Below are 24179 nucleotides of genomic sequence, written 5' to 3'. Positions count from 1 at the left end.
AACAGTGAGAGGCCCGCGTACCCCAAAAAAAAAAAAAAAAAAAAAAAAAAAAAAAGAAAGAAAAAAAGATGCTGAGTCTGGGGCCCTAACACGAGGGGGAGAGGAGCACGGGCATTTTCAGGGAACCCACTAGAGGCCAACTCCCTAGTAGGCCTGTCATTCATATGAGTCCCGTCACCACGTCGCCCCTGGAAATAAGTAGCATTAGCCAACGAGAACACCGAGGCCCAGAGATGGAGCACCTTTCTGAAGGCCCAACAGCTAGAAAGTGACACTGGGATTTGAATCCAAGTCTGCCTGACTCCAGGGCCTGGGCTCCGTCACCCCTAAATCGCCCCCCCCCCGGCACAACTGGCACGGAGGCAGGAGCGTGGGTTCGCAGCCTAACTTCCTGGGACCTCAGGCACCTCTGGGCTCGTTTCCCCACATGTGATAAGGGGGTACCATCTCTTCTCCCGTTTGCATGGGAAGCTAACAGGGACCCATCTCTGGCCAGGCCCAAGTGTGGCCAGGCGTGCACTGTGCCCCGTTCCCACATGCCACCAAACAACACGTGTATGTGGTCCCAGCCCAGGGCACCAGTGTCTCACAAACACCACAACGCCTCTGCGAGGACAGCAGCCAGCAGCCCCCGTCCCTCTCCAGCCCCCTCCCACTTGGTCACTTCGAGACAGGCCGAGGGAGATGAGGTCAGATGGGCAGGGAGTTCCAAGCAGGTGCGTGGTGGCTGCAGGGCCCAGGTGGATTCCAGGGGAAGGTCACCCAGTTACAGGAACCAGGAAGAGCAGCCAGCACGCTGGGTCTGTGGTGCTGGTGGCTCAGGCTGGGACTCCCCTCAAGAGCTAAGAAAGGTCAGCACTGCTCTGCCTGGGTCCTCCTACTCCAGCCACAGATGACAAGGGTACAATGTGCCTGCCAAACTTCTCCCCACAGGACAGGCTTAGTGTCCCACCTGGTGCTATGGAATCACCAGGTGCCACCAGCACTAGGAGCTCCCTGGACCCCCAGGACTTGGCGTGTCTCCCTAAGAGAACCAGCAGATGATGCCGGTCACCCCGATTCAGTAAAGCCCAGGTTTAGCGAGGGTCTACTATATGTCAGGCTCCAAAAGACAGTTCTGGCCCTCAAGGAGCTTAGTCTGTACTGGGGATGTGGGAGCCCCAGGGAGCCCCAGCCCAGGGTAGAAGAGGCCCCTGTCACCAGCTCTGATGGCTCAGACTACACATCCTCAGTCACATGGCCCTGAGAGGAGGCCACAGCTGGAGCAGAGAAGGACCACACCCACCCAAGGCTTCTCAGCCAGCTTCCTCTCCCGGGTGCTAGGCCTAATTCTGGGGCTCTGGCCAGACCTCACTCCGAAAATCACTGCCTTAGGTCGGCCCCAGACAACAGGAAGCTTGGTACCCTCTGCCCCAGTTGCCCAAGCTTTCCAGCCGGGGCCCCACTTGAGAGGTGAAACTGCCCATCCACCAGGCCCTCTCCCCTGAGCCGGCTGGGCATGGCGATATGTCATTCCTCTCTCCCGTTGCGAAAGTGAGTCCAGATTGAGGAAACCGCCTGCGGTCTCATCTGCTGCCCTCCCCCAACCTGCCAACAGCCAGGACAGCTCCTGCCCCATGGGAGAGACTGCCCAGGAAGGGGCCCTGGAGCCCAGAGAGGGATGTACCTGGCCAGGGAGGCCTCCTTGGGGCCATTCTCTGTCTCTGTCTCTCTCTCTTTCTCCCTGGTCCCTCCAGATCCATCCCCACCCCACAGAGACCCAGGGCGGAGCAGGGCCGAGGTGGGGGTGGGGGCCAAGGCTGAGGGGGGAGGAGGAAGCAGAGAGAGAAGGCAGGCCAGGCGATGCCTGCGGCGCAGGGGAGGAGGTGGTGGCGGGGGAAGGAGGGCGCAGAGGAGTGAGGGGGATGGCTCAGCAGCTGAGCCTTAGAGGAGATCTCTGCTTCCTGACATGGGTCCTTCTGGGCCCTCACCCACCCTGGGGACTTGCTGGCTCCAGGAATGGCCCCAGTGGCACTTCTAGAGACAGCAACTAATCATCATAATGACTCCAACAACTGTGGTGCCAGCTTTGCCCAAAGGCTTACCAGCCCTGCTCACAGATGGCAGCCTTCCACCCTCACCACCATTATTGGCACTGCTATTAGTCCCATCCCACAGGTGCAGCACAGATTAGTTTAGTCACCTGCCCAAGGTCACGAACCCAGAAAGAGGGGAGCCGGGCTGACTTTGAGCCCTAAGCCAACTCAGAACCAGCGCCCAGGTCCACTCCCCCAGTTCAGCCCGCGGTTATTACTGGGGAGGGGGAGGTCTCTGCTGGGCCAGCGCCCCGTCCCAGCAGTGGTGGAGGGCAGGGCACCCCTTTGCCCCTTCCCCACCTGGGCCTCCTCAGGCCCCCGAGCCTACATGCCAGCCTGCCAGACGGGCTAAATTTAGGCTCGGAAATCAGAAATAGCTCTGACAGCGCTGAGCACTAATTAGCAGCTGTTCCTCGGCTGTGCCCACAGAGGAGACGGGTACCCTAGGGAGCAGGAGAGGGACCAGCAATGCCACTCGCTCAGAGTGGGGTGAGGCCGTCCTGGAAACAGTGACAGACCCCCAGACTCGGGGCCCTTAGCAAGGAGGCAGCGCCATGGGGCTGGGGACTGGGAGACAAGCAGAAGGTTGGCTGATGGCCCTCAGATGGGACAGGGAAGGACCAGGAAGTCCAGGTGTGCGTGGCGGGAGGGGGGGTGGGGGGGACACCCGCTTCCTGTGAGGGCAGGTGGCGGCGGGGGGGGGCGGCTGTGATGTGGAGGAACCCTAGCAGGATTCAGGGGACCCAGGCTCTGGGCCCACCTAGCCTGACTGCTTCTTTGTCTCCTTGAGCCTCAACTTCCTCCTCCATAAAATGGGCACACTTCCCTCCTGCCTCAGACTCACAGGGCTCCCGGGAACACTTCAGTGAGAAGCTGTGTGGGTATTTTTTGTTTGTTTGTTTTTGTTTTTTTAACATCTTTATTGGAGTATAATTGCTTTACAATGGTGTGTTAGCTTCTGCTATATAACAAAGTGAATCAGCTATGAGTATGCATATATCCCCATATCTCCTCCCTCTTGTGTCTCCCTCCCACCCTCCCTATCCCACGCCTCTAGGTGGACACAAAGCACAGAGCTGATCTCCCTGTGCTGTGCAGCTGCTTCCCACTAGCTAGCTATTTTACATTTGGTAGTGTATATATGTCCATGCCACACTCTCACTTCGTCACAGCTTACCCTTCCCCCTCCCCGTGTCCTCAAGTCCATTCTCTACGTCTGCGTCTTTTTTCCTGTCCTGCCCCTAGGTTAGAAGCTGTGTTTTGACGTAATAATACTCTTCAGGGACGTACCACTATGAAGAGGCATGTCACAGGTTGGGGGTGGTCAGGGGAGTCCACTGAAGACCCCAAGGTGAGGGCGGTGTGGCAGACAGAAGTTGGTGAAGACATTCGGAGAAGCCGACCTGTCTCCAAGGCTTGGCCAAAAATGAACTGAGCCTCCAGCTCCCACACGCTGCTGCCCTTCACACTTTGCGAAGAGGGAGCTAGGCTTCACTTCTCAGGGTGTGGCCAAGAGAAGGAGCTGTTTCCCTGCTCCTCCTATTAGAATGGGTGGGGATCATTTTCCTCCTTCCCTGCCCCCTCTCTGTGTGTCAGAAGGGCCTCCAGCCCTGCACACCCAAGGCCAGTCCCTTGCAGGCCGCCCCCCATCCCAACACTGACATGTGGGCAGGTGTCCCTGGAGACTGAAGGGGCTCTGGCTACATGTGGACACAGTCACACCCTCCAGTTTCACTTTTAGTTTGAGCTGAGACTACATCCTAACCCACCCGCCCACCCTCTCCCTAGGAAGCCCAACCCTTCAAGCCCCAGGATGCCCTTGAACTTAGGCACCAGCCCGTCTCAGATCAGCCCCACAGGCATTCCCACAGCCTGATGGGTCCAGGAGCCAGCCCTGTCCCCCCCGCCCCACTTCCCCATCCATCTCCCCTGCCCACCTCTACATGGCCTCAAGCTTGGTTTTAGAGCTCTCCGGGCATCTCCAAAAACAATCAATGTTATCCTCTTTTAAAAATTCTGGTATATAGATTTTCTAGGGCTCTTATAAGCAATCCCAGGCTTAGAGGAGGGTGTGGGGTAACCCGGCCCTAGGGTGCTAAGAACCCCAAAAAGCTAACCCCATCAGGGTTGAAGGGTCCCCATGGCAGGAACAAGGGCAAGCAGGGTAGGAGTCAGGGCAGCAGGCACTGCCCTTATAATCCAGGCTGGTAGGAGAATAACGACAAGAACCATAATTAATATTCCCCCAAACATTCAATCCGTGCTAGGTGCCATGCTAAGGGCGTCACATCTGTTAACTCATTTAAATCTCAACAACAAGCCTACAAAGTGGATACTATTATAATCCCCTTTTCACAAACGGGAAACTGAGGCACAGAGCCATTCAGCTGCTTGCCCAAGGTGACCTAGCTGGCAAGCTGGTAAGAAGACTCAGTTTCCTCGGAAGAAGGAGCTCTCAGAGCAATGAGAAACATGGGTCCTGGCCTCCCAGGGGTCTTCTGCAGACACCCTGGCCCTCGTGCCTGTCTGAGGAACCAGGAACAGCCGGCCCCATTTCCTGCCACCCAGCACCCTACATTTCCTGTTGTTGCCCACACTGAGCTCTTACTCACTGGGGAACCCCCCCTCACCAGCACACCCTCTCTCTGAGGGAAGTGGAGGCCTCCCCTCCCCTCCGCATGTGCACACAGCTACCGTTACTGCACCGCTGCCCCACCCTCCAGGGGAGGTGGGCCCTCCCTCTCGTGGTTTCCGGCCACCAGGCAGTTTTCATCTAGACCCCTCTGTGGCTGACCCGCGCGATGGCAGGGAGGGCAGCCTGGCCTGTGACCGCTGAAGACGAAAGACGGCACCCTTGGTTGGTCTTGGAAACGGAGGTTGGGGGAGAGAAGAGGCAGGGTCTGGGCTCCTTCACCTCGAAGGGCCCCAAGATGAAGAGGACCAGATCAGCCAACATCATCCCGTCCTCACAGTGGACGCTGCTTATTGAGCACTCGCTCCGCGCCAGGCATTGTGCTAAGCACTCTCTGTTTAATCCCTTCAACAATCCTAGCAGGCTGGCATATACCCTTTTCTTTTTGGGGGCTGCGCTGCACGACATGAGGGATCTTAGTTCCCCAACCAGGGATGGAACCCGCACCCCCTGCATTGGAAATGTGGAGTGTTAACCATTGGACCGCCAGGGAAGTCCCTGGAATATACTTTTTTTTTTTTTTTTTTTTGTTTTGTTTTGTTTTGCGGTACGCGGGCCTCTCACTGTTGTGGCCTTTCCCGCCGCGGAGCACAGGCTCCGGACGCGCAGGCCCAGCGGCCATGGCTCACGGGCCCAGCTGCTCCGCGGCACGTGGGATCTTCCCGGACCGGGGCACGAACCCGCGTCCCCTGCATCGGCAGGCGGACTCTCAACCACTGGCGCCACCAGGAAGCCCTACCATTTTTATTATCTTTTTACACGGGAGGAAAACTGAAGCTCGGAGAAGGTGGGTAACTTGTTCAAGGTCACACAGGTAGGAAGTGGCAAAGACAAAACTCAACTCCCAAATTTCATGACCCCAAAGCCCAGGAAGCTACTCAGCCTTTCCTGTGAGTAACCCCTGCCCTTCTCAGAGGCAGGGAGGGCTGAGCCACCTTCCAGGGCTCCATGTTCCCAGGAAAAATTTAGAGGTGACCCCAAGAGCAGCGCCACCTGTTCCTGCCCATCTCCCCCAGCTCTTTGCCAACTGGTCCCAGATGTCACTGTGAGTCATGCCTTTCGCATCCCTGTGTTTCCAGGGGCAGCACGTGCCGGCGCTGCCTGCTGGGAACGGCACCCCACGGCCTCTGCCCAGCCCAGCCTCTGACACGGGGCCACGACCCCATTAGGATCCTCCATGCGAGACCCCAGAGATGGGAGGCACAGGGCCTAAGCGACCCACAGCTCCATGCGCCAAACTTCATCTGCCCCACCCCAGAGGAGGCAGCGCCTCGGTCACAGCCTTCAGAATGGAGACACCCACCTCTGCCCTTCACCCCCAGTCCCAGCCCCAGCGGGGAAGGAGTCCAGCTAAAAGCAGGACTCCCAGCATCCACACCCTGCCAGGGACTGCCCTGACCTCCCCACACAGCCTGGACAAGTGCCCACCACCCTGGGCACATGCTAAGGGCACCCCAGTGTGCCAGGCCCCATCAGGTAAATTCCTCTCCTCTTGAATGGTAGCATCACTTGGCCTCAAGCACATCACGGCACCTTCCCTTGACCCCTTTGCCCCAAAGTTACAGGTTCCTCCCTGCCCAGACACATCAGGGGTGTCCTAGGCCAGGCCATAAGCCTGGCACTTCTGGCAGGCCTGGAAAGAGTGCCCTGCCACCCCAAACCCTGACCCCTGCAGGGGAAGGCCTGAAGAGGTTGGAAGACACCCAGCGTTCAGCGTGGCGTAGGAGAGGCGAGAGCATGGAGCTTGGTGGGCAGGTTTTCCCACCATTGCGGCAGGCAGCCATCACTCCTGCACTGTTGCAAGGTGGAAACCCTGGATCAACCTGCTCTTCCTCCCCACCACCACTTAAGCAAGGGCACCCCTCTCTCTCAGAGCCTCCTCAGAAAAGTAGCTTTTCCACCACCCATTCTTACATGGGAAAAAGGCTGCCCAGGGGGAAAGGGAGAACAGCACCCTCGTCTCCTGTCTGGCAGTGCGCCTCGGTCGGGATACCCCTAACCCACAAGACAAGTTCCACAGCCAGAAGCCACGGAGTGGTTTTAGATTTCAGGATCCTACTCCCCACCAGGGATGAAAGGGCTGAGCTTCAGTGAAAGGAAGAGGTTCCCTGGGGCCATGTGACTAGATCCCAAGGGGAGGGCTGTGCTTCCCCCTTCCAGACTGCGGGATCCCTGGGGGTGGGAGGCCCACCACTCAGCAGTCTGAGGTTCTTCTCCTTTTATTAATTTTTTTTTTAAGGATTTTATATTTATTTATTTATTTGGCTGTGCTGGGTCTTCGTTGCTGTGTGTGGGCTTTCTCTAGTTGCGGCAAGCGGGGGCTACCCTTTCATTGCGGTGCGCGGGCTTCTCATTGCGGTGGCTTCTCTTGCTGCGGAGCACGGGCTCTAGGCGCGTGGGCTTCAGTAGTTGCGGCTCGTGGGCTCTAGAGCGCAGGCTCAGTAGTTGTGGCTTGCGGGCTCTAGAGCACAGGCTCAGTAGTTGTGGCTCGCGGGCTCTAGAGCGCAGGCTCAGTAGTTGTGGCGCACAGGCTTAGCTGCGCGGCACGTGGGATCTTCCTGGACCAGGGCTCAAACCCGTGTCCCCTGCATTGGCAGGCGGATTCGTAACCACTGCGCCACCAGGGAAGCCCTCTTCTTTAGACATTCACTGAGAACAGGGCTCAGCTCTGGCCAAGGAGGCAGTGCTCAGACGGAGGCACTCCCTGTAATCCCCGTCACTGGGACTATACTTTTAGCCAAATCTGCATCCCCGCCCCCCTACCTCCCCCACCCCATGCCAGCCTCAGGCAGGGGCCAAGGGTATAGTCCCGGGGCACGGTGAGGAGTACAGAACGAGGTTCTTAGCCAAGTGACCTTGGGTTGGGTGCCTTCTGTGCATACAAGACATGGGACAGGCTGATCCATCCCCAGGAAGAAGGGGGAAGTGTAAACACACTGGGGTTCCTTGGGGAGGGGGGCGGTGAACCCCAGTGGGTGCTGCTGCCCTAGGTTTCTGCCTAGCCACCACCGCTTTCTCCACCAGGACACCTTCGGACCCCTCTCTGGGCCTTCACCCTCCACGCCCTGGTTCTCAGGGACTCCCAGTGGCGCTTACTGTCAGACGCAGCCAATCGGAGCTAAGGCCAAAAACAACGCAAGCATGGCAGTCAAGTCCTACCCAGGCATCAGAACCTCACCACTTGACTTTTGCATTTTCCAGTGGTCTGAATTATTCACCCAGCTCCCCCGCATTAGGTGTGTGTAACAGAGAACGGACTGGGACCTGGACCTCACCCTGACAGCCCATCCCCCCCCATCCATAGACACACACTTAAGGGGAAAGACAGACTGGTGTCCTCCCTGTCAGGCTGGCCAAGGTTCAGGGATCCACCACCAACTCAGGCCCACCGGACACCGTCCGTCTCTTTCTTCCCCCTCCCAGTTCTGCTCCGCTCAACTCGGCTTTGTGAAGCCACGGGTTTGGGGAAAGGGAAGCAGGTGGAGAGGTGGGGTATTTGGGGACTAGCCTGATGTGAGGTGTCCCTCCCTCTCCCCGAATCAAGCAAGGTGCCTTCACGTGGACAGCTCAGACCCCACCCCACCCTACAGCTCCTCCAAATCCCTCCCAGCCTTTCTCCTGGGAGGGGGCAGCAGACAAGATTTCCAGGAACTGGGAGGAGGGGCCACACAGGGGATCTGGCAAGTAGGGCCTCACGGCAGGCCAGGGGAGGGGAAATGATGTCAAGGAGGTGGAGGAGACGAAGAATCAACAGGGCCACCAGCCTGCATGGCTCTGCTGCCTGCGTCTCCCTCGGGCCCCCACCCTCAGACCTGCAGTGCTAGCCTGCTCAGACTTGGAAGTGCCTCTGGGGAAAAGCACGGCCTTATTTGCCTGTCACCCAGGGTCTGGCAAGGCAGCTGACGGCAGACAGGCCACCCGGCAATTAGTTAGAGAAGGAGCCTGGGACAGGGTTGAGATAGGGAGAGGGGAGTGAGAATGAGTGGCCATTTCCCCTCCCTTCTTCTACCAGGTCTTAGAGAACCCTGACTTTGCTCCAGAGCCCCTACCCACCAAATCCATCCCAAATGCCTCCAGGCTCAGTTGATGGCTTCCTCCCAGGTGGCCTAGTCCCCAACCCCCCCAATCCCCTGGAGCAGGTGACAGTGAGGGAGAGGGGCTTCCAGACTCTTGCTCCACCCCAAGCCAGAGTGACCAACCCATCTTGACCCCACCCTTCCTAACCTTAACCCCTCCAGTGGGTGTGACGGGATGCACAAGGACCCACAGACAAGCTCTCCCGGACATGCAGTGAGGGAGAAACACAGACACCCCCAACTGCATGATCTGACAACCCAGCTCCCAGCAGCTCAGGCACCAGCAGATCAGGACCAAACACCTCTACTCAGTTTCCAGCTCCCAGGAGGTTAAAATATAACCCCTTCTGCCTTTGACCCTGAGACACAAGTAGATGCTCTTGCGCCCTGTGGCTGGGCCTGCGTGCAGTGGGGAAGGGGGTACTCCGGGAGCCCCCCCACCCCCGCATGCTGCGCTCCCAACTTCCTCACAGGACATTTTTGTTTAGACCTTTAGACCCAGAAGCGCTGGGGTAGGGGGTATCTTGGGGAGGGAGACTGGACGGTTGCAGAAGAAAGTTTTGGGGGGAGAGTGCTAAGTCACCCTTTAAGAAACCACTGTCAATCCCACCCCCTGGAGGGGCCGCCACCGAGCCGCCGGAGATCTCCAAGCGGTACCTGAGCCCCCGGGGGCGGGGACGCGTGGCGAGCCCCTGCCGCCCCCCGCCCGCGCCCCGCGCACAGCGGCCCACACTCACCAGGACCCGGTTAAACCTCTCCTCCAGCTCTCCGGTCGCGGGCATCGGCTGCTTGGGCGCCGCGGGATGCTTGGGGGACAGCGCTGCGGGGCTCGCGGGCTGCTCCGCGCTGCCGGCCGCGTTGCCCATGGTGGTCCCCACCCAGTCGGCCAGGCGCCTCCAGCCTCGGAAATCCAGCTTTCCCGGGGAGGGCGGATGAGGCTCCCGGCCTGGGGGGCGAGGAGGGCAGCGGCTCTCGGCGGCGGCGGGGGCTCGGCGACGCGGGCGCTCGGCTCAGCGGCGCGCAAGGGCCGGGGCGAGGCGTCCCATCGGGGCGGCCCCGTCCGAGGAGCCGGGCGGCGAGCTGCGGGGTAGGGGGAGGAAGTCAGGCTGCAGGCCGCCGGGGCCAGAGGGCTGGGCCGGGGGCAGGAAGCTGCGGCACGGGCTCCCCCCTCGGCGATCTTCTAACTTCTGCTGTCGCTCCCTGTGCGCGCAAACCGCGTTTCGCCTCCGCCGCCGCTACGCACCCAGCCCCAGGGGGGCGGGCTGGAGGGCGGGGGAGGGCGCCGGGCGCCGGCCGGGGGTCGGCCGCAGCCATGGCGTGGCGGAGAGGGGCTACCGACCCGCTTCACCTGCCGCAGAGGGGGCGGCCGGCGCTGCTTCACCTGCCGCAGCGGGAGCAACCGAGGCGAGGCGAGGCAGAGGCGGCGGCGCGCTCGGCCGCGCCTCGGGGTCCTAGAACCGCAGGCTCCCGCTCGCTCGGAGCCGGGAGACTGGCGGGGTCTGGGTGAAGGGGGTCACGGCCTGGGGGACGGAGGGGCAATCATCGGAGTCGAGGACTGCCACCACTTACGAGCGCGGCTTGGAGACCCATGACGGTGCGGCGTTGGGGCGCAAGGGCTGCGTCCCCCTCTCGGGTTCCCGCCGGAGAAGGTGGAAACCCCCTTCCAGGCCCCCCACCCCTTGTTTCTCCCCTCCTCTGTTTAGCCCAGGACCGAGCTGAAGACCGGAGGGAACCGTCTGCAAATAAGAATCCCAAAGCAGGGCGGGGGGCGCAGATCCAGGCCAGCGGAGACCCCCGCGACCTGTCCACTCTGGACCAACTCTGCGCCTGTGCCGGCATCCCCAGTGCTTTTAGAATGGGGGCGCCCAAGGAAAAAGGCAGGCTGCGAAAATCTGGGGACCACCAAGGCGGTCTCAAGGAGAAGCGCGGGTGTTGGGGAACGGGAGGATTAAAGCCAGCATCCACGCTGGGAAAGGAGCAGGAACCGCAGAGGGGGAAAAAATCTTGACGCTGTCACCTCCAGAGACCTACGGTGGCCTCTCGCTTGCCTTGACGAATAACAATCTCTGATGTCTGGCAGTTACAGAAATACTTCCGGAGGTCTTCTTTCATTCATCCTGACAATGACCAGGGAAGGTAGGTATTGATATCCTCATTTTAGAGGGGGAAATGGAGGCTCAGAGTGGTTAAGTGACTTGCCGAAGGGCACACAGCTAATAAAGGGCAGAAACAGGCCTCCTTTCTCCCCACCTCCAAAATCTACAATGCCTTGGAGCTGCTGCCCCTTCCTCCCATTGGCCCTCTCCTTCAGGATGGACCAGAGGATGAGAGAGTATGGCGGCGGGGGGTGGGGGGTGGGCGGTTAGAACCCCAGGTCTGGGCACAATCTCCAGCCTGAATTTGAGGCTTTTCTCTTTCAGTTGCTCCTCCCACTCCCATCTATTATAATTTATGGGGATCCCCAGTTGATCCTTCCTTGCACCATCAAGGCATTGAGGACCGGGGGCCCTGGATTTTCTCTAGGCCGGGCAGGGGCCATAAATATCCCCTCCACTATAGCTTCCTCTTCCTTCTGCCTTCCCTCTCAAATTCAGAACCACCGAAGTTTAAGCAGGATCTGGGAATTTATCTAATCTTAAGGAAGGCCCTGGAATGAGCCAGTCCCTTCCCCCAGGCTGACCTGATTTAAGCCTTTCTTCTGCCAAGGTCACCAGCACCTCTGGTGGGTGAGAGATGTCATCACTTATTTCATGCCCCAGGCAGGGACCCACAAAGTAAGACAAAGCAGGATATCCCTTGGGTGTGCGAAGAAGGTGATCCATTCTGTGCCCACTTCCCTCACCTCCAGCCTAGAGCAGACCACAGTCTTGCCCTTGGATTCTTGCCCTTGAGATTAGCTAAGACCTCTCTCTCTCTCTCCCTTTCTTTCTTTCTTTCTTTTTTATTTAAAGAATTTCGTCCCTGTTCTCCTCAATGACTGTCTCTTTCCATTTAACAAGGCTTTACTTAGCACTAGCTCTGTGCCCGGGACCGTGCTCACTCCTGAAGATTCTGTGGCAGATGAGAAGAGTCTCTGTCCTTGGGCTGCTCACAGTTTAGCAAGGGACACACTCTAAACACATCTGGGAGAGTGACTGGGAGAGTCAGCCTATGGTGCCAGGTGCTTACTCTTGCTCAGAACTACTTCTTTGAATGGGTAGGACAAGAGTGGGAGTTGTGCCCCGCAGCTGAAAATCCCAGTGGGGTGGGGAGCCTCTTATGACTTAATAGTTGCCAGCCTGCACCCTCGGTTCCTGGCGTTGCTCAGGCCATTGCCAACCACTGCCCACCCAAGGCCTGATGGAAATAAGCCTGGGCTAAGTAGGACCTGTCGTGTGGAAAATGATCAGCCCAACAAGCCTACATTATCTCTCTCTCATGCTGATCAGAACTGTAAGGTACCAAAAAAAAGGGGGGGGAGGAATTTTAATCAATTATTACCTAATAGATTTGGTTGGCTTGGCAGGAAGTGTCTTTCCAATCGTGGTCCACAGAGGAGGAAATCCTAGAAGGGATGCTTGAAGTTTGAGACCAATACTTTGGTGGGTCTGTGCTTCCCCCTGCTGGGCATAGGCGGTATGACAGCCAAGACAGGGCGAGGCCTCCAGAGGTGATAGAGATGGAGTCACAGCATGGGTGACATTTCTGAATTGTCGCCTTGTCACCTCCGATGGAATGATTGTGCAGTCACTGGGCACACTCGGAACTCAGGTGACTGAGCAGGTTTCCCCAGGAATCTCCTCCCTCCCCATCCCTGCTCACCGTTACTCAGTTGGTGCCTCATTTTTTTTTTTAAAGGTAATACATGCGTACAGTTTAAAAGAAAAACAATGTATCTTTCCAGAGATATTTTGGATATATACAAACAGTATGTTTGTGTGTGTGTGTGTGTGTGTGTGACACAAATGATAGCACACATTCCACACTGCTTGACACCTTGCTATTTTCACTTAATATCTGCCTCCACAAAATCTATATAATCTTCCAGCATATGGAATGTGTCACAATTTATTATTTTTTTCAATAATTTTTTAACATATTTATTGGAGCATAGTTGCTTTACAATGTTGTGTTAGCTTCTGCTGTATAACAAAGTGAATCAGCTATATATATACATACATCCCCATATCTCCTCCCTCTTGCAACTCCCTCCCACCCCTCTAGGGGGTCACAAAGCACCAAGCTGATCTCCCTGTGTTATGTGGCTGCTTCCCACTAGCTCTCTATTTTACATTTGGTAGGGTATATATGTCCATGCCACTCTCTCACTTCGTCCCAGCTTACCTTTCCCCCGCCCCGTGTCCTCAAGTCCACTCTCTACGTCTGCGTCTTTATTCCTGTCCTGCCCCTAGGTTCATCAGAACCTTTTTCTTTTAGATTCCATATATATGTGTTAGCATACGGTATTTGTTTTTCTCTTTCTGACTTACTTCACTCCGTATGACAGACTCTAGGTCCAGCCACCTCACTACAAATAACTCAATTTTGTTTCTTTTTATGGCTGAGTAATATTCCATTGTATATATGTGCCACATCTTCTTTATCCATTCATCTGTCAATGGACACTTAGGTTGCTTGTGTTCCAATTTATTTTGCTATTCTCTACCTAGTGGACATTTAGGGCGTGTCAGCCTTTTAAACAATGGTGCCTTCAGGAAATATCTTGGTACATATAATTGTTTTGCACTTATGTGTGTATCTGTAAGACAAATTTATAAATATGACATTGCTGGGTCAAAGGTTATGTGCTTTTAAATTTCAGATAGATTTTCACTGGAATTTGGATAGATTTGGAATTGACTTCCAAAAAGTTTGCACCAATTTGCAACCTCCAGCAGTGGATGAGATCACCTGTTTCAACCATCCTAACTAACAGAGGATATTTTCAGGCCTTTTGGTTTTTGATGAGGCCTCTTTGAAAGTCTTTGTCACAAGGCAGGTGATGATCTTTCTCTTTCTTCAAGACAGAGACTGTGTCTTTTCTGAACCTGTCTCCCCAGCACAGGACTTAAATATTAAATGAAAGAAAATAGGACTGCATTTTTGTAGGACTGGAGAGGGAAGTAGAGGGTTAGGGTTAAGCAGGAAGCCTGTCCTTATGGGTCACTCTTGTTTCCAGGCCCTGGTCAAGCCTCTGCCTCAAACCCAAAAGCCCTCATCTTGAGAATTCCCTGGCGGTCCAGTGGTTAGGACTCTGTGCTTCCATTGCAGGGGGCACAGGTTTGATCCCTGGTCAGGGAACTAAGATCCCTCAAGCCACGCTCTGCGGCCAAAAAAAACCAAACAAATAAAAGTGCTTCTCTTGCAGGAGCCTCCAAGATTTCGAGATCTGAGGTTCAAGGTCCAGCGTTCCCTAGGCAGTTCTCCCTTAGCTCTCTTGCATCCCAGGGATGGGACTCAACATCCCTCAGCTCTTAAAGACTGGAAGTAAGCCAGATGTTCAGCTTTAGGGGATTAGTCCAACCAGCAACTCAATAGAACTTTCTGCGATGATGGAAATGTTTGTTCTCTGTGCTGTCCAATATGGTAGCTACTAGCTACATGTAGCTACTAAGTGCAACTGAGGAAATGAATTTCAGATTTTACTTAATTGCAATTTTCAGCATAAATAGCCACATGTGGCTACTATATTGGATGGTGAAGGGTTTAACAAACTGTGGTAAAATGGTATATCCCCCCAGTAGAAAACTATGCCGCTGTAAAAAAAAAAAAAAAAAAAAAAAGAGAATGACTGATATGGAAAGATCCTCGGGATATATTTTGAAGCAAAAATATGGTGCAGAACAGTATATATAGTATGTTAACTTTTGTATAAGAAAAGGAGGTGGAAATGAGAATAAATGTTTGCATTTGCTTGAATTTACGTAGGGAAGGTAATAAAAGTGGTAACCTATAAGGTTCTGGGGAAACCGGGTGGACAAGGCAGAGGTGGGAGCAAGACTTCTCAATGCATTTCTTTTTTTTTTTTCTTTCTTTCTTTTGGATGCATTGGGTCTTCATTGCTGCGCGCGGGCTTTCTCTAGTTGCGGCGAGCAGGGGCTACTCTTCATTGCAGTGCGCGGCCTTCTCATTGTGGTGGCTTCTCTTGTTGTGGAGCACGGGCTCTAGGTGTGCAGTCTTCAGTAGTTGTAGCACGCGGGCTTCAGTAGCTGTGGCTCACCGGCTCTAGAGCGCAGGCTCAGTAGCTGTGGAGCACGGGCTTAGTTGCTCCGCGGCATGTGGGATCTTCCCAGACCAGGGCTCGAACCCGTGTCCCCTGCATTGGCAGGCAGGTTCTTAACCACTGCGCCACGAGGAAAGTCCCTAATTGAATATTTTGAATATTCCAGTTGACTACTGGAGAACACACTGTTGCTTTCAGCCACACATTTACAAAAGTGACCACATATCAGATCATAAGGCAAGTCTCCACTAATTCAAAATCATTCAGACCTCATTATCTGACAGCAATATAATTAAATTAGAAATCAATTGGGAATTCCCTGGTGGTCCAGTGGTTAGGACTCCCTGCTTCCACTGCAGGGGGCCCAGGTTCAATTCCTGGTGGGGGAACTAAGATGCCACAAGCCACGGCGGCCAAAAAAAAGGAATCAATAATCAAAAGGTAACCCCATGAATTTGAAAATGTCAAAATGCACTTCTAAATAATTTATGCGTTGAAGAACTCATAAAAGAAATTAGAAATTATCTAGAATATTTGGGGGTGTTCTGTAAAACAAACTTGGCAGTAGTCAATCTTTTTTTTTTGGCTGCATTGGGTCTTCATTGCTGCACGCGGGCTTTCTCTAGCTGCGCGAGCGGGGGCTACTCTTCATTGCAGTGCGTGGGCTTCTCACTGTGGTGGCTTCTCTTGTTGTGGAGCACGCGCTCTGGGTGTGCAGGCTTCAGTAGTTGTGGCGCACGGGATCAGTAGTTGTGGCTCGCGGGCTCTAGAGCACAGGCTCAGTAGTTGTGGCGCACGGGCTTAGTTGCTCCGCGGCATGTGGGATCTTCCCGGACCAGGGCTCGAACCTGTGTCCCCTGCATTGGCAGGCAGATTCTTAACCACTGTGCCACCAGGGAAGTCCCCACTAGTCAGTCTTGAGGTCAGAGGAGGAGGAGAAAGTGTGAAAGGCTGAGTTTGAAGGTAACCACTGAGTCTGGGAAGGGAAGACCCAAAGGATGAGTTACAAACAACAACCCTGTGAGTTGGGGATTATTCTGGTCCCATGTTCCTAATGAGGCCACTGAGGCTGCTAATGGGAGGGAGCCCACGTCACCTAGTCAGAAAATGGCACAGACGGGATACAGACCCGAATTGGCCCTCTCACTTTCACGGTGCCCCTGAATGGACAGCTGAGGGAGGCGGGGACGGGCTTGTCAGTTAACAATAAATCTTAATCTCAGATCAACTGTCTTAATCTTCTAAATAGTCTGCCAAGGAGGCATTTGCTCGCCTCTCAAGCTCCAAGCTGTCTGGCTGAGCCGAGAGGCCACAAACCACAGCCATCATAGGTCTGTCTGTCTGTCGGTTGGTCTGTCTCAACCAGCTCTGCTAGCCCAGCCAAAAGTGAAAAACGTGGTCTTTCATGCAGGGCCCTGAAGTCCACACAGACTAGGGCAGATGGGGCCCCATTTGACCAGTGGCCAAATGAACTGGGGCACACAGGTGCCCAGAGCTGCCGAGCTGAGAGGCGAGGGCGGCCTGAGGGAGCCACAGGGAGCACCCAGACCCACCCTCCAGGCTAGAGGTCACCTCACCTATGATGGGGAACAAAGCCTTTTGCATGGCACACAGTAATTGTTTAATGAATGCTGACTGAGGGACATTTATGGAAGACCTGCTGATACAGGCACAGTGTCTGTGAAAAGGTCTCATTTAGTTTAGTTTGATTCTCATGGTAACATGCTAAGGTTGGTGTTATTATCCCCATTTTTTTACAGATGAGGGGACTAAGGCTCAGAGAGATTTTGTGACTTGTCCAAGGTCAAGAAAGTGGCAGAGCAGAGACAAGAATCCAGGTTTGGGGGCCCTGCTTTCCCTACCATGTCTCCCAATCCAGGGACAGCTGGTTTTCAAAGGTCTCCCTCTCAGCCAGCCCGCTGACCCAGAGGTCACTGTGATGAAAGCCAAGATCAGGGCAAGGCCTTGGGCAAGCAGCTGAACCGCTTTACTCGATAACAATCTCTGGTGAGCCAACAGCCTGTTTGGTGAGCCCACAGCCTGCCAGGCACCGGGGAAGAGAGAAGAATTAACACTGGGCCTGACTCGGAAGAGCTCACAGCTGAGAGTGGGGGGCGTGAGGGAGGTTCTGTGTGCCCCAGGGGCCACAGAAGAGGAAACTAACCCCAGCCTCACTCCTGACGCTTGTGGGTCCAGGACAAGAAGTCAGCTGGAGCCCAATTACAATTCATCTAAATGTTTAACAGTTATAAAGCAAGCCAACCCAGGGACTTCCCTGGTGGTCCAGTGGCTAAGACTCCACGCTCCCAATGCAGGGGGCCCAGGTTCAATCCCTGGTCAGGGAACTAGATCCCACGTGCCACAACTAAGAGTTCACATGTCGCAACTAAAGATCCCACATGCTGCAACTAAGACCAAAACCAGCCAAATAAATAAATAAATAAATATGAAATAAATAAACAAACAAATAAATATAGCAAGCCAATCCAGATAAATACATTCTATCCTCTTACCCTCATACATATACCTTCAAGAGGACCTGGAAAGCCAGTTATAAAAATAAATTCTCAGACTAGAGCTCTGCACTGGAACACCCCCGGCTCTGTCCTGCACTGAGAGGAGCCACAATCACACACACATACACACACACACACACACACACACACACACACTAGATGCTCAGTTACTATTTATATATTATCTCGAACCTGTGTCCCCTGCATTGGCAGGCAGATTCTTAACCACTGTGCCACCAGGGAAGTCCCCACTAGTCAGTCTTGAGGTCAGAGGAGGAGGAGAAAGTGTGAAAGGCTGAGTTTGAAGGTAACCACTGAGTCTGGGAAGGGAAGACCCAAAGGATGAGTTACAAACAACAACCCTGTGAGTTGGGGATTATTCTGGTCCCATGTTCCTAATGAGGCCACTGAGGCTGCTAATGGGAGGGAGCCCACGTCACCTAGTCAGAAAATGGCACAGACGGGATACAGACCCGAATTGGCCCTCTCACTTTCACGGTGCCCCTGAATGGACAGCTGAGGGAGGCGGGGACGGGCTTGTCAGTTAACAATAAATCTTAATCTCAGATCAACTGTCTTAATCTTCTAAATAGTCTGCCAAGGAGGCATTTGCTCGCCTCTCAAGCTCCAAGCTGTCTGGCTGAGCCGAGAGGCCACAAACCACAGCCATCATAGGTCTGTCTGTCTGTCGGTTGGTCTGTCTCAACCAGCTCTGCTAGCCCAGCCAAAAGTGAAAAACGTGGTCTTTCATGCAGGGCCCTGAAGTCCACACAGACTAGGGCAGATGGGGCCCCATTTGACCAGTGGCCAAATGAACTGGGGCACACAGGTGCCCAGAGCTGCCGAGCTGAGAGGCGAGGGCGGCCTGAGGGAGCCACAGGGAGCACCCAGACCCACCCTCCAGGCTAGAGGTCACCTCACCTATGATGGGGAACAAAGCCTTTTGCATGGCACACAGTAATTGTTTAATGAATGCTGACTGAGGGACATTTATGGAAGACCTGCTGATACAGGCACAGTGTCTGTGAAAAGGTCTCATTTAGTTTAGTTTGATTCTCATGGTAACATGCTAAGGTTGGTGTTATTATCCCCATTTTTTTACAGATGAGGGGACTAAGGCTCAGAGAGATTTTGTGACTTGTCCAAGGTCAAGAAAGTGGCAGAGCAGAGACAAGAATCCAGGTTTGGGGGCCCTGCTTTCCCTACCATGTCTCCCAATCCAGGGACAGCTGGTTTTCAAAGGTCTCCCTCTCAGCCAGCCCGCTGACCCAGAGGTCACTGTGATGAAAGCCAAGATCAGGGCAAGGCCTTGGGCAAGCAGCTGAACCGCTTTACTCGATAACAATCTCTGGTGAGCCAACAGCCTGTTTGGTGAGCCCACAGCCTGCCAGGCACCGGGGAAGAGAGAAGAATTAACACTGGGCCTGACTCGGAAGAGCTCACAGCTGAGAGTGGGGGGCGTGAGGGAGGTTCTGTGTGCCCCAGGGGCCACAGAAGAGGAAACTAACCCCAGCCTCACTCCTGACGCTTGTGGGTCCAGGACAAGAAGTCAGCTGGAGCCCAATTACAATTCATCTAAATGTTTAACAGTTATAAAGCAAGCCAACCCAGGGACTTCCCTGGTGGTCCAGTGGCTAAGACTCCACGCTCCCAATGCAGGGGGCCCAGGTTCAATCCCTGGTCAGGGAACTAGATCCCACGTGCCACAACTAAGAGTTCACATGTCGCAACTAAAGATCCCACATGCTGCAACTAAGACCAAAACCAGCCAAATAAATAAATAAATAAATATGAAATAAATAAACAAACAAATAAATATAGCAAGCCAATCCAGATAAATACATTCTATCCTCTTACCCTCATACATATACCTTCAAGAGGACCTGGAAAGCCAGTTATAAAAATAAATTCTCAGACTAGAGCTCTGCACTGGAACACCCCCGGCTCTGTCCTGCACTGAGAGGAGCCACAATCACACACACATACACACACACACACACACACACACACACACACACACACATCCCCCTCAGGCTGCATAGCCAAGCCCCTTCCACACCCACACCCTTCCAAGCACCCTGACCCACCTGTACAACTAGAGCTGTGCGCACCAGCTGTACAGTCTGCCCTTAGGACAATAAACCTGGAGGGTGGCCTGTGTAGGCCCTGGAAGCAGGCTTGGGACCCACTGGGCAGGGAACCAGAGATAACAGGTCCCTAAGGCATGTGCTGGCCCTGGGCGATCCAATATGGTAGCCACTAACCACATGTAGTTACTTACATTTTGATTTAAACTATTTAAAATTAAATAAAATTCCTCAGTCCCACTGAACCACATATCAAGGGCTCAATAACCACATGTGGCTCGTGGCCACCACACTGGACAGCGCAGATAGAGAATATTTCTATTACCGCAGAAAGTTCTACTGAACAGAACTGGTCTAGACGGTGAGGCAGGCCTCCCAGTGAGCTCCTCACCTGGAAGAGGTCAGAGCTGCACCCCTCTTGCCCAGATGTAAAGGCTGCACAGCCTGAGGATGTCAGGAAGTCTTCACAAAGAGGGTGTCATTTGAGCACTTGACCAAATTAGTGGGAGGGGGTGGAAAAAGGAATGTGAATGGCCATTCAGAGAGAACAGCATGTGCATATGCAAAGGTCCAGTGGCGACTGGAATGAGGGGCATGGGATTAGAGGGAGGAGGGTGGGAGTCTGAAAGGATCCACAGGCCCAATCATCAAGGTCCTGGAGGACATGCTAAGGACATGAGACTTGAACTGGTGGCTGATGGGGGCAGGAGGGGCAAGAGGGACACGGCCAGGTTGGCACATCAGAAAGAGAAGGAAGAACTGAAGACCAGTTAGGGATTTCAAAATAAAACAGAACAACAGACCAGGAGAGGGAAGCAGAGGGGGGGGAGGGAGAGATCTTTCAGAGGGAAGACATGGCTTTGATGTAAGGGTGAAAAACAGCTCATGTTTGGGGAGGAGGTGATGGGGAGATGGTGGGTCACAACAGGGACAAGGACGAAGGAGGAGTCACATATTGGGAGAGAAATAAACAGTTCCATTTGGGATTCCTAGAATCTGAGAGGCATCCACTGGGCCCGTCCAGACAGGGGGTGGACACTGGACCAGTCCTGCCCTCCTATGTTAGTGAAGAAGAGAGGGGATGTAGACGCCGTGAGAGGGCTGAGTTCTCGCAGGGAGGCAAATGAGTCCAGAGACCCATCTGAGGACAAGAACTGGGAGGATGTCCCCACTGGGGTGTGGGGAGGCTACAGCAAAGACCAGGACCTGGGCTTCCCTGGTAGCGCAGTGGTTGAGAGTCCGCCTGCCGATGCAGGGGACACGGGTTCGTGCCCCGGTCCGGGAAGATCCCACGTGCCGCGGAGCGGCTGGGCCCGTGAGCCATGGCCGCTGAGCCTGCGCGTCCGGGGCCTGTGCTCCGCAACGGGAGAGGCCACAACGGTGAGAGGCCCGCGTACCGCCAAAAAAAAAAAAAAAGACCAGGACCTGCAGATTTCCCCGGATAAACCACACTTGCAAGGCTGACTCCCAGAGAAGCCAGCAGGCCCAGCCAGCACTCCATCATTTGTTGAGGAGGGAGGATGGGCAGAGACTGGGGAAGCAGGGCCTGGGAGGTTTCAGGGAGGAGGGTTAGATTCCAGCCCTGGGAGGAGGTCAAGAAGGTAAGGACTATGAAGGCATTCAGTTGGGCAATCAGGGTGTCCCTAGTAGCCTTCAAAAAGAATAATGCTTTCCATGGGAGCTCTGAAGTTCAAGGCAAGTCTGGCAGCAGGAGGGAGATGAGGGGAAAAGAGAGGGTCAAAATCTAAGCCAGCCACCAGCAGACAGAAAACACACACACATAATTAATGGTGCCATTCTTAACCTGTGTCGAAAATCTGGTTCAAGTTTTTACAGATAACTCATGGGTTAATCCTTAGAGGTTCAGGAGTTCCATGAACTCCTTAAGGTGGAGAATCCCACCTCAAGAACATAAAATATTGCTTACGTAGTATTCCCTCTCAGGGTGTGTGGACTGAATCTACCCCTAAGGAAACAGCAGACAATCCCTAGATGAGGAACACTCAATTAAAAGAAGAAAAGGCAGGGCGGTCTACTCTGAAAAAAATGTCACGAAAGATGAAAAAAGATAAGGAATTGTTCCAGATTAAAGAAGCTTAAGAAATATGACAATTGTATGCAATCTGTAATCCTGGCTTGGATCGTACACTAGAGGGAAAAAAATACACTAAAGGACCCTATTGAATCAATTGGTAAAATTGGAACATGAACAGTAAATTAGATGAAAGTATTTTATCAACCTGAAATTTCCCAAAGTTGAAAAGAGTGCTTATGCAAGAGAATGTCCTTGTTCTTAGGAAATACCCGCTAAAGTATGTACAGGTAAATGGGCATGACGGTTGCCACTTATTACTCTCCGTTCAGGGAATAAATAAATAAATAAATAAATAAATATTAAATATCTATTTCACAGAGAATAAGAGAGGGAGCAATTGGGACAAAATTTTAACAACTGGTGAATCTGGGTAAGGCGTATATGAAGGATCTTTGTACCTTATTGCAGCTCTTCTGTAAGCTTAAAATTTTTCCAAATAAAATGTTTTAAAAAACAAAAAAGCTCTACCCAAACCAGGAGCCTCCTGAAGTTAGGGCCCTTTATCCTGCTCTTTTGCTCCAACGCTGACCTTGGGCTGGCCCAGGGCGGACCCTCGGTCGGTGTCCTGGGTGTACAGGGCAGCATTAGGGCCGGGGACGGCGACCCGAAGGGACGAGGCCCACCGCTGGGGGACACGCCTCGGCCGCGACATTTTCTGACCCGACAGCTGGTGCGCTCGGTCGCCAATCCAGCCAGGAGTGACTCACCCGCTGGGCTCCCTGGGCGGAGGGGAAGCCCCGCCCCGCAGGGAGGGGCCAGGCCAGCAGGTGTCGCTGTTGAGCCAGCGCTGGCAGAACCTGGCAGGGGCTCAGGAGGCACCTGGAGAGGGTCAGTCGTGGGGTGTTTTCCAGAACCCAGCCCACTGGGGTCTGTAAGCAGCCTCGCACACCCTTGCTCCCCCTACATCCTTGCACTTCCCACTCCCGGGGCCTCAGCTTCCCCGCACCCCCTCCCCCACCTTGGATGTCCCAAAGCAACTCTCTTGGATGACGCCCGGTGGAGGAGGGGAGGGGATAAGCAGGAACAGGCTTCAGTCCTCGGCCCTAGAATCCGAGCAGCAAATTAATCCTCCCCTTTTCTCTGCCCCATCTCCCTCTCCTCCTCTTCTCCCCCTTTCACTCCCCTCCTTTCACTCCCCTCCTCCTCCTCCTCCTTTTCCCATTAGAGCAGCCCCAGGGCTTTCAAAACTTGCGCACCCCGTCAGCCCACCCCCAGCCTCCCTGGGCCTTTCTCCAGGAGTTGTTTTTCCTAGACTCTGGCTCTTCTGCTGGGTCCAGGGATCAGGATGGAGATGGAGAGGAGGTGACAGGGTGCTGAGGGGGGTGGAGAGATGCGCTGATGCCCAGTGAGGTTATTTTTTCCTGTGTGGAAGGGAGTTGCTCTCACAGCCCTTCTGCAGTAGAGGGGGCTGGGGTGCGTGTGCGGAGGTCTTCCCTGCCTGGGAGGTGGAGCTGGCCCTTTACTCCCACTCTTCCCCGGCACTCCCAGACTCGGGGTGAAAGGGGCCTAGAGAGGTGATTTGGTCCATCCCTCTGGCTGCAGGAAGGACCATTTAACTGTGTGAAGTTCTCCGAATCCTGTGTGATCACTAAGGCCTACAAGAGCCCTTCACTGAGTACCAGCTCTGTGCGAGGTACAAGGAGTCTTAGCTAATGCCAGCACTTTAAATCCGCCCTCACAACCAAAAAAAAATCCTCACTAGGACCACTGGAGACAGGCACTATTACTCTAAGTTGGGTTGTCCAGGGATCCACTTCAATCCAGTGCTCCGCTGTGACTCTTCCTGACTCTCCCAGTGGGGTTGATCTCATTCAGCTTAGGGGTGACCCCTGCACCTCACATGATATCTCAGTTACTGCAGTTGTCTTCATGGGTCCCCCACCTGTGCCAGACCGGGTTCCAGACCACTTGATGGGAGACAGTGAAACCTGGGAACCCTGCTCTAGTCCTCACTATGTGGCCTTAAGGAAGTTCCTTAATTTCTTCAAGTTCAGTTTTCTCATCTATAAAACAGGGCTAATGGCAGTACCCTCCGCATGAGGTTGATGTGACAGTAAAATAAGATGCATAGAAAGTGCTTAGCACAGTAAATTTAACTTAAAAAAGGAAGCCCTTCCCCACCAGAATGGCTAAAATGAAAAGTGTTGGCCAAGGATGTGGAGCAAAGGAACTCTCATACTCAGTTGACAGAAGTGGAAAACCATTTAGCAGTTCCTGTCAACGCTAATTATATGCATACAGTACGACCCAACACTTTCACTCCTAGATATATACCCCAGAGGAATGTGTGCACATGGGCACTAAAAGATCTGTAAAATAATTTCCATAGCAGCACTCATAATCCACGCAAAACTGGAAACAACTCAAATGTACAGCAGCAGCAGAAAGAATTCATGCATTTTAGGATATTCATGCAATGGAATACTATACAGCAAT

General features: G+C 54.0%; 1 protein-coding gene across 10 annotated transcripts in view; it reads right to left on the bottom strand.

The window, feature by feature from the left end:
* Positions 1-9709, bottom strand: part of FMNL1 (formin like 1) — a 26845-nt gene extending 17136 nt beyond the window's left edge. For all 10 annotated transcript variants that reach the window (XM_055090484.1, XM_055090488.1, XM_055090489.1 and 7 more), the window contains exon 1: positions 9581-9709. In XM_055090484.1, coding sequence (XP_054946459.1) covers positions 9581-9709 — 129 coding nt within the window. The remainder of the gene's footprint in view (positions 1-9580) is intronic.
* Positions 9710-24179: the final 14470 nt, after the last annotated feature.

This window comes from Physeter macrocephalus, chromosome 14, assembly GCF_002837175.3.
Source record: "Physeter macrocephalus isolate SW-GA chromosome 14, ASM283717v5, whole genome shotgun sequence".
Lineage (NCBI taxonomy): Eukaryota > Metazoa > Chordata > Mammalia > Artiodactyla > Physeteridae > Physeter > Physeter macrocephalus.
The sequence above is the reverse complement of the archived record's forward strand: the minus strand, read 5'-3'. Positions and strand labels throughout refer to the sequence as shown.